Here is a 12,544-nt window from a genome sequence, read left to right as displayed (position 1 = left end):
AAAAAGAAATAGTTCAGTTAATTTTTGTACTCTTAAAACTGTTAGTATCTAGTTTGAATTGTTGACTAAATTAACATGCACAAACAGTTCAAAGCCAGAAATTTCTTCTGCTATGTGAATTCTTTTATCAAACTGAAAATATCTGTAGGTGTGGAAAATATATAGAAAAACATATTCTTCCATATAAAAACACACATATGAAAAATATGAGCACTGTTTTATCACAGATATCTGTTATTTATCTGGAAACTAGTATGCCTGTTATCAATAAAAGGTTGGACATACACTAAGGACTACAAAATGTGAGAACCTTCAACTCTGGGAACCTGAATTCCATGAACGCATGGTGAGAAACAGCCCATGCTCATCAAGTTCATCCACCTGTACCTCTGTTTTCTCAAAAGCAGCATCAGGGAGAGAAAAAAGCTTACCCACAGCATCTATACAGAAACACTGGTTACTGCTGGAGTTTCTCTCCCTTTCCCGTACTGCTTTTGGAACAAATATGTAACTACCGACCTAACTTCATCTAAAGACTACACCTCAAGGTTCCTCTTGGAGAAAGTCTCCCACTTCTTTTTTAAAGCTTTGGCTTCTTGAATTCAATCTGATCCTGTTTTCAAAGACACATGGTCAACAGTTGGCACATTTGAAGATAAGGAAAAATAAATATTCTATTTTAAAACCTGTATCTCTGTTACCCCCAACTCTGAAAACACATCTGCCACCCTGATAATCTAAAAGGGATAAGGAAACTGTATTGATGCTGAAGGCAATATAAGAGGCTGCTAAACATAAAGTGCAGGACTTTGGAGCAAGGATGACAATTTTGAGGCTTTAGGAACTTAAAACAATTTGTACCTACAGTATCAGTTAATTTGTTCTGCTGTTCAAGCTTTCTGATCTAAAGCAATTTCCACATGCTGAGTATCAAAGCTTTCAGAGAGAAACAAGCATTACTCAATTTTGTATTTTAATTTCCTCACTAATGGAGACATATCCAAGAAGAGTTCCAATTACCAGCTTTCCATCACAGTTAACAGTGAATAGTTATGGATCTTTGATAACTTCCTTTTTTAAACATAGTAGCTTTAAAGGTATCTAGGATGGATTTAAAGAAGTATTTAATTGTGGCTAACAGACACTCATACTTAATATGCAATACTCTCCCAAAGACTGCAGACTTCCACAGAACTCAGCAGAGAAATAACATGTGCTATCTCAGTACTGTTAAGTCCTAGCTTGGTCTTCAATTCCAACAAGACATAAATTGTATACAAGTTAAAGCTTTTAAAACTAGTCACTGTTTGGGACTTAGGCATTCCAGCCAGGTCTCATGGCTGATCAGCTTAACAGACCTTGTAGTGAAACGACTGCTGCACTGCTTCAGTCTCGTGGAAATAGTATATTCCCTAAGGAAAAAAAAAAAAAAAGGGGGTGGTGGTGGCAAGAAACAGGAATTTTGGTTGAAGCATAAACAGCTGGTCAACACAAACCTTTCAGAAATTTACTGCATAAAACAATCATAACCTTTCTTCCCTGTAGGGCCGTGTTTCCTACAGAGGCAAGTGTCAGAATTAATAAGCCCTTTCTTTGTATACTGGAAATGTTGTCTAGCCTAAGTGCAGCACATTAATTTGCTGTTCATGTTCCCTTCAATTCACACTTTCAGTTGCACTCTACATAGCTGACAGCTTCTCCCAACAGTTATGCACAGAAATACTCTAATAGAAGATAAATTATTCCCACTTAAACAGCTGCCAAAAGATGCTAGTTCCTGTTATAAAATGGGCAGTTCACAAAATTTCTTCTAGAAAAAGCTGTAACATGAAATTGTCTAAGTGTAGGTGAGGACAAACGAAAAAAAACAATATCCCAGTGCTGAGACTTAACTTCTGCGTAAACTCTGAGGAGCAATACTGGTACACTCCTCAATACCAGTTTGAAACTGAACAAAGGAAATGGACACTCCAACTCACTGAAGAAGGTCCATGAGTATGGCTTCGTATTTCCACCTACCTTTTCATTCAAAAGAATGAAAACAAGTGTTGAAGTTGCTATGGGCCTGCTTTTATTTCTCTACCATAGTCCATGAAGGCACAAGCATTCTGAACTACACTTCATATATTTTTAAGTCAAGTCTATCACACTGTGTCAGCTGGTATTGTTTCGTTTTTTTTTTTTTTCCCCAGATTTTGTGTTTATTTTAACCTTAAAAATTAATCGTTTCGCACTATCAGGGAATAAATTAATTATGCTGCTGTTTAATCTATGCCTTATCTGAAAACAGTTTCAGAATACAAGATACAAAAAGGACAAAGTTCATCTTTAGGAAAAAAAGCAAAACCCAAGAGTCAGACAGTTTGCTTTCTGAAGAACCTAAGCAGAAGCTGGAATGATTCTGGTTTTGCAGTTATCTCTATCAATAACCAACTGAAAATTCATATTAATTTGTTTTTAAATTAAATGTAACTCATACAGAAAAAATCTGACTGAGCAGCAGATATACTTCACTAATTCACACATATGTACATAAAGCAATGGAAGTTTTCAAACATGTGACCCCAGCAGGCTGACAGATTTTACACATGCATGAAAACCTTGTATTTTGACTGGAAGCTTCAACTTGAAAGTTTAATGAGTGGGGAGTGGGCAATGCTCTTTTCAGAGTTGCTAAGGAATTATCTAAACATTTGAAGAGATCATACTTGCAATGAGCTCTATGAAAAGTAAACATCTAACTTAACTGTGACCAAGCCTTTAGGAGATATTTCTCCTAGTATGTACAATACATACAGTTCAAATAGCCTATTTCTCATCCATGACCCTTTATGCCTTAATGGGTCTTAAACACACGGCTAAGAGTTGTCTCAGGGTGAACCTCTGGGCTGCAGGACTCAGGACAAACAGCTCTTGTGAGACTGGCAAAGAGGACTGCTTTAGTTTTAGGCATTCTTCTAATACAATGTTACATCTTTGTTCCTACGCTTCCTCCATATGCAGCTCACTTCTGTCTTTATTTAGACTATTACATACTAATGCTTGCTGGCTTCTGTTTGACAGCCAGAAGCACTCTGATACTCGGACAGTAAATGTCACACAACTGCCTGCAGGTGATGGTTGCTTGACAACACTTTCATGTCCTGCTGGAAGAAGGCATCAGATAGCACTGGAGAAGAGGGACGAGTGCATTTAAAGTCACCTGCTCACCGAGAGCTCTAGGCATGACTGCCTTATTAAGGTGCTGGGAATACAGGTCAGCAAAGTAACAGTTGCACTAAAAAAACAGAATAGAAGAAACCTCTTGTATTGTTCATTTTCCTACCACTAAGGGAATCTAACAGAGCACTGCTTTAACAGCGCAAAGACAGTGTTCTGAAAAAGTGTTTCATTTCATGTTTGCACCTGACAAAGCTGTGCTCATTTCTCATTTCAAAATTTTGTTCTGTTTCAATTCTTACTTCTTTAATATCTACACTTAGTTAAAATTTTATTCCAGGTCAGAACACAGCCGGAACATGTTTTATATTTGAAGAACTACTACTAGAGCAACTACAGTCAGTAAACAGTATCTGACATGAAAGGAGAAATTTAGAAACCAGTATTTTCATACATCCAAAGTTTCCTATTCCCAAACTTGCATACATACAAATTATATGCATGTACATGTGTGCATACACATATGCATGCAAACATATGCATGAGATGTACTAGAAGTAATTTCATATTAGAAATAATATGTAAGCAAATAATTAATAACAGTCCTTAAATCCAAGGAAAAGCAGTGAAGGAGGTATGTGATCCACACAGTTTTAGTGAGCTCCTGACACTACTGCTGCACTGCAGCATGGACAGGGCTCTTACGGGAGGCCTTGTAACGTTACAGGAGAAGGAAGGAGAAAGAGGAAAAAAAAAAAAAAAAGGTGTCTTAGGGAATAGCCGCACCTTTAGAGCTAATTAATACCTCAGGAAAGTGGGCTGTGACAGCAACTGCACACATTAGTGCTGCTATTTCCTGGAAAATTCTGCAATAATGAAGTATTATAAACAGCAAAGGAGATTAAAAAAAGAAGATTTTTTTAAAAAAAAAACAAGTAAAAAAAGAGCAGCTTTTTGCCCAAAAAAGGTTACACTTAATTAAATTCAAAGCCTCAGCTTGAAGAACTTTTTTCTTTCCTTTTATTTAGTTTTGAAAAATAATTCAGATGCCAAACAGCATTCCAAGTTTAATCCAAGGAAGATAAGGAGAAATAATAAAGCCCATAAAGCAGCAGATACTGAGAACATCATCTTCAAAGAGTGCAGTAATACAGCTATGGTCAGTGTAGCCTTTGTTTTCCTAAAGTGTCTTGTTTCAAACAAATCATGCAGTTTCTAACTCTTCAACTCAAATACAGGAAAAAATTAGAGGAAAGGGTTTTTGTAACTGTCTCTCATATAGTGCTGATAAGTCACCTTTTGTCTCTATTAAAATAAGCAACTACAACTTTCATGCTACTTGAGGCATTTTCAAAATGACAAAACCCCCAGAAATGAATTTAACTGAGATCCAATACAAAACTCATATAAAACCCAAACTCTTCTTTTAGTCCCTGTACAACACATGCAGTTCAATTCATCTCCAAGTCTACATTACAGACAGAACATAAAATCATTTTATTAACATGCAACACAAAACAGACCTGTTAAGACTGCAACATAAGATGAATCAAAGCAAAAGTTATGAAAATTATTAAAAAGAAAAAGGGATAAAAATACATACACTTGGTATAGGCATGACCTGCATCTGGTCACCCTGGGGAAAAAAAACAAACAAAAAAAAAATCACTGTAAGGGTAATGGCTTTTAAAGGGTAGAACAAAGGTCTGAAGCAGTAAATGTAGCACTCAAACATTTTAAACCAAAGGTTCAAAGTATTCAAGAAACCAGGGTAAAAGAAAAAAAAACAAACTAAAAATAAAACCAGGATCTTGCATTTTAGTTGCTGAAATGATGTTAGTATACCAGTATTCATGGTTTTTAGGAGACTGGAATGGTAAAACCCATGCTATGGTTAATAAGAGATGATAATAAGAAAGAACCTGTATTTACTGTAACTTTTTTCAGCTTTAAAATCTACTAATGGGTATATTAGTCTATTTTCACTGCAGCAACAAGAGGCTTAGATAGATCTTGGTAGCAGGGCAGGAGCTCACTCCTTGAAGTTAACTTCACTGGAGACAACTGCCTCAGAAAAAGCATTTTCAGTTAGGCAACAGCAAAATGTCCAAGAAAGAAACTATGCTCAAACTAATCCAAGGAATCTCTCCCTTCACCCAGAAAGAGGCAACAGTATCAAGTGTTTTTCCCATGGTCTCACTTCTGTATTTGTATTTGGGAGAAGGCAAGACAGTCTTGGTCAACTTGACCTTTTCTTCTCGTCCTGGGACCTGACATATGGACACAAAGACAGCTTCCAAATGGAGAACAGCTAGTAAGGGTCACCAACTCAAATATATGAGGTTTTGGGAAGTAGGAACTGTATTTTCTAATCTCTTAAAAAAGTACTTGTTTTCAGGTGGGCACAAAAAGAAGCTGACCCTTCTAGCCCAAACATAGCTTAGGTAAAAGATTTTATCCTCTAATTACTTGGACAACACAGGCCGCTGACTACGGAAAGTTGTTGGACAACACAGTCCTCTTGACATGGACAGTGGGATTGAGTGCGCCCTCAGCAAGTTTGCCGATGACACCAAGCTGTGTGGTTCAGTTGGTACACTGGAGGGAAGGAATGCCATCCAGAGGGACCTCGACACGCTTGTGAGGTGGGCTGATGCCAACCTCATGAAGTTTAACCATAACAAGTGCAAGGTCCTACACCTGGGTCGGAGCAATCCCAGGCAGCACGGCTACAAGTTGGGCAGAGAAGAGATTCAGAGCAGCCCTGCGGAGGAGGACTTGGGGGTGCTGGCTGATGAGAAAATGAACATGAGCTGGCTTCAGAGTGTGCTCACAGCCCAGAAAGCCAACCGTATCCTGGGCTGCATCAAAAGGAGCATGACCAGCAGGTCAAAGGCGGTGATCCTGCCCCTCTACTCTGCTCTTATGAGAGCTCAACTGGAGTATTGTGTGCAGTTCTGGTGTCCTCAACATAAAAAGGACATGGAACTGTTGGAACAAGTCCAGAGGAGGGCCACGAGGATGATCAAGGGGACTGGAGCACCTCCCGTATGAAGACAGGCTGAGAAAGTTGGGGCTGTTCAGCCTGGAGAAGGGAAGGCTGCATGGAGACCTCATAGCAGCCTTCCAGTATCTGAAGGGGGCCTATAGGGATGCTGGAGAGGGACTCTTCATTAGGGACTGTAGTGACAGGACAAGGGGTAACGGGTTAAAACTTAAACAGGGGAAGTTTAGGATGGGTAAAAGAAGGAAATTCTTTCCTGTTAGGGTGGTGAGGCACTGGAAGGGGTTGCCCAGGGAGGTTGTGAATGCTCCATCCCTGGCAGTGTTCAAGGCCAGGCAGGACAAGGCCTTGGGTGATACGCTTTAGCGTAAGGTGTCCCTGCCCACGGCAGGGGGGTTGGAACTAGATGATCTGAAGGTGCTTTCCAACCCTAACGATTCTATGATTCTATGACTATTGAAAGAGCTGGTTTCAACATTAGAACATCCTCTTCCAGCTGAAAAGTCTTGTGCTCACTTGTTTTGGAGTCTAACATGGTGCTGACGCATCCCTGATAAACAAAAGGTAATTCAATACTATTTTTGAAGTCCTCTTTTTTATTGCTAGAACGGCAGAAACTCTTAGTAACATTTAACCAAAATCTATTGGTTATATATTTCTATAAAAGCAAACACAAGAAATGGTAAGGATCTAAACTTTCCTCAAGGAAGTGGCAAAAAGAAAAAAAAAAAAATATGTAATTCGGCACATTAACGGCCTGTTAGTGGAACATAATCTGAAGTTCATGGGCCATTTCAGAACCGAGGACTTGAGTAGGTGCCAGTCAGATTAGCTGGTGAGCAAACTGTTATCAAGGATATAGTTACACAGGCAGAACACAGATTGTAAATCTGTGTTTTGTTTTGAAGGGCATTTTTTGTGTTCACTGGTGGAGAATAAAATACGACTGAAGCTTCTCTTCTGTCAACAGATGAAAACAGTATATGAGAGTAGAGGCATACTGGCAACTACACTACAAGATTATCTCAATTGTGGACACAAATATAGCTGTGTACCACGTTAGGTTTTCCCACAAACTTCAAGAGGCACTCACTGTGGCATAACTGGCTTCCTATTTCAGCAATCTCTTGAAGCAAGAGCTGTACCCCATGGTATTACTGTTAAACTTCATGACTTCTGTGGGAATCCAGAATCTGACTTGCTAAAAGAGTTGCATTACTGTTTATTTTTCATGCAGAATTTCTTAAATAAAAAACACCAAGGATGAAACGTGTCCTCCTAAGAGGAACCCTTAAAGTATCTATGCCAAAATCAAAACGGTAATGACAACTGGAAGAACAAACAAAGATAGAGGCAAAATTCTGCTGCTAAAGTGTACGCGCTGATGAGCGGGCAAATGCTTTTTAAAAACAAGCCTGCTATGGGAAACTTTTAAAAAGTGTCCTGCCTCATTTCCTGATGTCTTGGAACAGGAAGGGAAATAGGTCATAACAGCATCGTTCGAAATAGATGACAGATGACTGCATTTGTTGAAGTCTTTACATGAGCTCCTGATGCTGGTAACAGGACAAAGCTGTTCCTGGAATGCCAAAATTTCCCTATTGTATCATTAAGATAACCCAGGAACTGATTTGTTCAGCCATTGAAATAAGGGGGTTTATTTTTTTCATGGCACAATATATACAGATGAAATGATAACTCCTATCTTTTCCCTTAGCTACCTAATTTTAGTTTGAGACACACATTTTCTGTACTGTGTCTGTTCATTAATGCTGTCTGTCTACACTTGAGTATAGGATCAATGAGCACTAAGTGACAGGCCATGCTATTTGGTTTTTTTTTTTAGAACAGCTTGTATTCAAAGATAAGGAGCTATTTCATTTTAAAGAATAACCCCTTTAAAGAAGCTGCTGATCAGAACAGATTTATCATGCTCATTCCTTTAACACAAAGCTTGTATTAGACCATGACAGGTTCTTTTAAAAAAATAATACAGCTACTATTTTACTCTTTCAATGCTTTGGAATATTGAGCTTTGTCTCAATATAGAAAACTTTGGGGGGGGCAAGTAAGGTCAGAATGAGTAAGCAGAGAGAGGGGAACAAAACATCGCTAAGGGGGATTCTGTTTTCTAAACAGACCTGCCATACCACATGCTGATGGTGATCAACCATACAAGACACTAGGAATTTTCTTGCTCTGACCAGTGAAGGTTAAGCAGGAGAAAGGGTACTATTACTTGCATTAATCTCAATTATCTTCCTCCACACTGAAGAGTGAGACTGGTTTCCATGTCTGTTTGGAAAGCATGCCATTAATAGTCTCCCCCTCAGAGTCAATGCTCATGTTGCTCCTCTGTGTCTCTTGGATGACGGAGATACTACCTTTGGCCTCAAGAATAAGCTCCCTGCAAGCTATTTTTATTGCTCTGGTGACCCATATTCCTGTGGAACAGAGAAGATTCTTTTTCGTGCACTGTATTATAGAGATCCCTGAAGTAGAGTGTTGGAGACATAACAACAGGTCATCTAAACAGCTTTCCTGCATCACCTTGGAGATGACAGCATGGTGCAGCAAAAAAGCAGTGTGAAGAAGGAGACCTAACTTTTGCAGTGGTTAGGATGGGTGAGGTGGAAATTCAAGGACTTGACCTTTCTGGCTTCATTCCTGTTACAGGGAAAGCAACAGGGGCAGCTGCTACCCCAGGAATAAACCTTCTTCTAAATCTGTCTTCTTCCCTGTTGGGTGTGGATCAGGACCTTCTCCTCTAATCCAACCAACATAAAAAAACCTGTTCCTCATTCATGCTTCATCTTGAACACAAGCCATCTGCCCGATTTGGATCTAACTGTGAAACAAAAGCAAAGATGATTCTAGTGGAAGTGGGCTGTGAAGTGAAATGGCAAAGTGTCGATAGACTTGTCAGAGCTCCCTCACCCACCACATGACTGAAAGCAAAGGGAAAAGAAAGAGCTAGTTTGAATCCAGCATTTCTCACCTTTATCTAGATCCCTCCTTGAAACCTGCAGATGAAATCTGTGTCTGCAAACACTCCAAAATGCCACTAACAAACTTACCCAGAAAAAACAAAAACCTAAATCAAGAAACATGTCCAGAAAATGCACAAATTGAGTCAAGTTGCCAACTGAAGAATAGAAATTGAGATTTGAATTTATTTAGGGGAAAACAAAAAACACTTCCCTCTCCCAACACTGGCCCCTAAAAATAAAATCCTGGCTGGGAGGTGTTGGTAAGCTGCCTGCTGCTGAGGAGGCAGGAAAAAATTAGCAAGGATTTCATGAGTTCTGAACATTATGTGCTCCCAGTGACACATCTGGCTCAGGATCCAAGCTGCAGATAGGCTGATATACCCACTGTAATTGATACTGCATCTTAGAGTACATTTTTCTGCTGCACTAAAAAGCTGATACATTTTAAGAAAAACAAATATATGACAGTTTCAGTAAATACAAGTTATTATTGAAAAAATGTTGTATTGAAACTTTATAGAGACAGAATGGACCATTCATTACCAGTATTAAAGTCACACTTGGACAAGCAGCTGCTCTGTGAGTAGAAGGTTTAAAAATTAACTCAATATTTTAAAGAAGTTTTTGGGATTTTTTTTTTTCCTAACAGAAGTCAGCGCTTGAAAACCCCTGTTTATTCAAAAACATGCTCAAATTAGTGTTTCTTCCAATCCTACAAAGAAGTGACTTGACAAGCATAATCAAGTCACATTATTTGGCAAGAAACTAAATGAAGCACTGATATATCTCAAGCACTGATTTCATGTTTTCTAATACAGCAAAATAATAATAAAAATTAAATCACACAACAAAATTATTCTGAATAATATTTCAGAACTGTGTTTTCAATTTCTAAAATACTCTTCCCTGCTTTCCCTCCTTTACAACAGGTTAGCATTTAAAGAACTGAGACTCCTAATTAGAAGGAAGTTAGCTTGTCACATCAACTTCAAATGTCAAGAACATGCCAGAAGCAACACAGAACAAACACTGAATTCCTGTGAAACCAGCAGAAGCTTTCTCCATTCCTTCCCTTCCTCTGAAGTTTTTATCACTGATTTTCATGTAACTCTACTGAACAATAAAGACAGGAGGAAAGTACATCCAAGCCAATTTAGTTTCTAATGGTAAGTATTTAAGATTATAGTGCAATTTTCTTTATCCATTTTTAAAGAAAAGGGTCACAGCACATGAACTGACTGGGCCAGGGTCAGAGCTCACCTGTGAGGTGATAATTAATAAAATATACCAAAAAAAAAAGATAACAGATACAAGTCAGTGACTATTTGAACAGCAGCTCAACAGAATTTAAACTATTCTAACCTGGCAGTCAGAATAATGCAAAATCAGCTTTAATTAAACAGCAGAGGAGTTTAAGCAATGTGTTGCCAGGCTTTCTTCTCCCCTGCACCAAGTAATTTTGCCATTCCTGGATATTTAATTTTATCAATTTAGAAACTGAGGCCCACTGCTGCATGTACTTTCCCCCAACTTACTTATCACTTCTGAATCTAAACAAGATGCTCAAGTGTAACTTGACCAAATTCAACCAGCCTGCAGTTTTAAAACACAGCTCTCCTGGTAAAAAGCAACTAGTCTGACAGTGTAACAATACTCAAATGTACCCAAGTCTTCAATCTCTTTTTCTTTAAAAGAATTTCCTACTTACACTAACTGTCTTTACACTCAAAACAAAAAGAGCATATAAAACCACGTAAAAATGTTATTAGAAATGTCACAGACTTATTTCCACTTAAGAAACACCCAAAAGCTTTACTTCTTCTGCAAAGATTTGTAAGCATCTGAGTGCCTTTCATTCTATTTAAAGAAAATACAAACATATTCCTCCTTTTTTTTCCTTCTTTTTTTTCTTTTTTACTCTGTTAAGCTGTAGTCTGGTAATCATACGAATTCCGTGATTTTTGTCTTGGGCTTGTGTATAACTGTTGCACAACTTCAAAACTGTTTACTAAGGTAGCAAAGAGTGAGGATGGAAGCTTATGTGAATGTACATGCAATCACTAGCTCAAGGCGTAAGATATATTTAGAAAGTAATTAAGTGCCTTACAAAATGCAGCCTGAAAACTACTGACATTAGAACATTTTAACTCACATTTTCTACAGAAAAAGTAAACTTGTTTTATGTTTTTCTTTGTCATGAACTCCCACTTTCTCTTAGTTTTAATTTTGCCATTAGCAGCCTTCCTTCTTTCCATTCCACAGCACAGTGGAAAGGGAAATCTTGCTAGTTTCCCATTCCTTTGTTTCTCAGGTGAAAATGTGCACACAGGCTACACACTACTCAGCTTTTCCTTCAGCATAACCAGGCTAGATTTCCCTCATTTCAGTAAAAATGTACTTTGGCTGGCAAAATAAGCCTAAAAATACACATTCAACTGCTCTTGGCAAAGGAATTTCAGTGCACTTCACCTCTACATGAGCAGTTACAGCATGAATCACTGCAGTTCAGACTCCACACATATTCTCAGCCTCCATCACTTGAATTTGCTTTCCGTTCCTCTCTCCCACCAAACAGCTCCTCTGCTCTCTCCTGAGCTCTTCAGAATTAAAACATAGCAGCAAAATTCAAAACAAAAATAAAATGGACTGGACAAGGCAAGAAAAAGATCAGCTGCATCAAGCATAAAAAATTATTGTGAAGAGCAGAAGCGTGAAAAGAAAAGAAACACTTCCATTTCGACCATTATTCCCCATCATGGATAATCCTGTATTTGCAATCCTTTAAAGTCCTAGAAAAGTGCAAGCGGAATCGTGTTTCAAGTGAGAGTACGGGACTAGTGGAGTTTTGAGAGTGCAGAAAAACAGTGTGGTAATGGAAAAGATGGTATTCCTATGCTTGCTATATCGAACTGAGATCCTTCGGTTCATAACACAAATGCTCAGTGTTATCAGATTTAAAAAGAACATAAAATCATTTGTGTTTTGATTTTATGAATATGTTAAAGCAATATAATTGCCAAAATTCAATGAAAGCAACATGCTGCTCTCACATGCAGTGCTTTGAACTGCTGAATATTTCTATCATTTAATTTATTAGGTAAACGAAACTTAATAACCTGGAAAAATGGCCAAAAACTGACACCTCTTAAGGGGTTAGAAAAAAGGTCCACACAATGATGTTCTCCCCATTCTAAACTGGTTTTATGTCACTGAAAACCCTTTCAACTGACATTCAAAGAGGTTCCACTACACTCCAGTGGACACATTCTAACCTTCCTGTAGTTGGGAAAGAGAACCAAAGCTACAGACAACTCAGCATCTCAAGTTTTATGAGAAGTCCAAATATTTTTAGTGTCTTATTCAGGTTTTAAATGATGTTTGCTTATCAAAT

The 12,544-nt window shown here is 38.2% G+C and overlaps 1 protein-coding gene across 10 annotated transcripts in view; it reads right to left on the bottom strand.

The window, feature by feature from the left end:
* The window catches only part of CTDSPL (CTD small phosphatase like), an 85,086-nt gene that overhangs the window by 23,820 nt on the left and 48,722 nt on the right, over positions 1-12,544 (bottom strand). For 5 of the 10 annotated variants that reach the window (XM_062621358.1, XM_062621357.1, XM_062621362.1 and 2 more), the window contains 2 exons: positions 4,763-4,795; positions 1,359-1,412 (listed from right to left, as the gene is read on the bottom strand). The exons of 2 other annotated variants lie outside the window; for them this stretch is intronic. In XM_062621358.1, the coding sequence (XP_062477342.1) occupies positions 1,359-1,412; positions 4,763-4,795 (87 nt within the window). The remainder of the gene's footprint in view (positions 1-1,358; positions 1,413-4,762; positions 4,796-12,544) is intronic. 3 more of the 10 variants (XM_062621359.1, XM_062621355.1, XM_062621354.1) reach the window with 2 other exon arrangements.

Source organism: Pezoporus occidentalis, unplaced genomic scaffold (genome assembly GCF_034315485.1).
Source record: "Pezoporus occidentalis ecotype Australia unplaced genomic scaffold, CSIRO_AGI_Poc_V1 ctg23, whole genome shotgun sequence".
In the NCBI taxonomy this organism is placed as follows: Eukaryota; Metazoa; Chordata; class Aves; order Psittaciformes; family Psittacidae; genus Pezoporus; species Pezoporus occidentalis.
The sequence above is the reverse complement of the archived record's forward strand: the minus strand, read 5'-3'. Positions and strand labels throughout refer to the sequence as shown.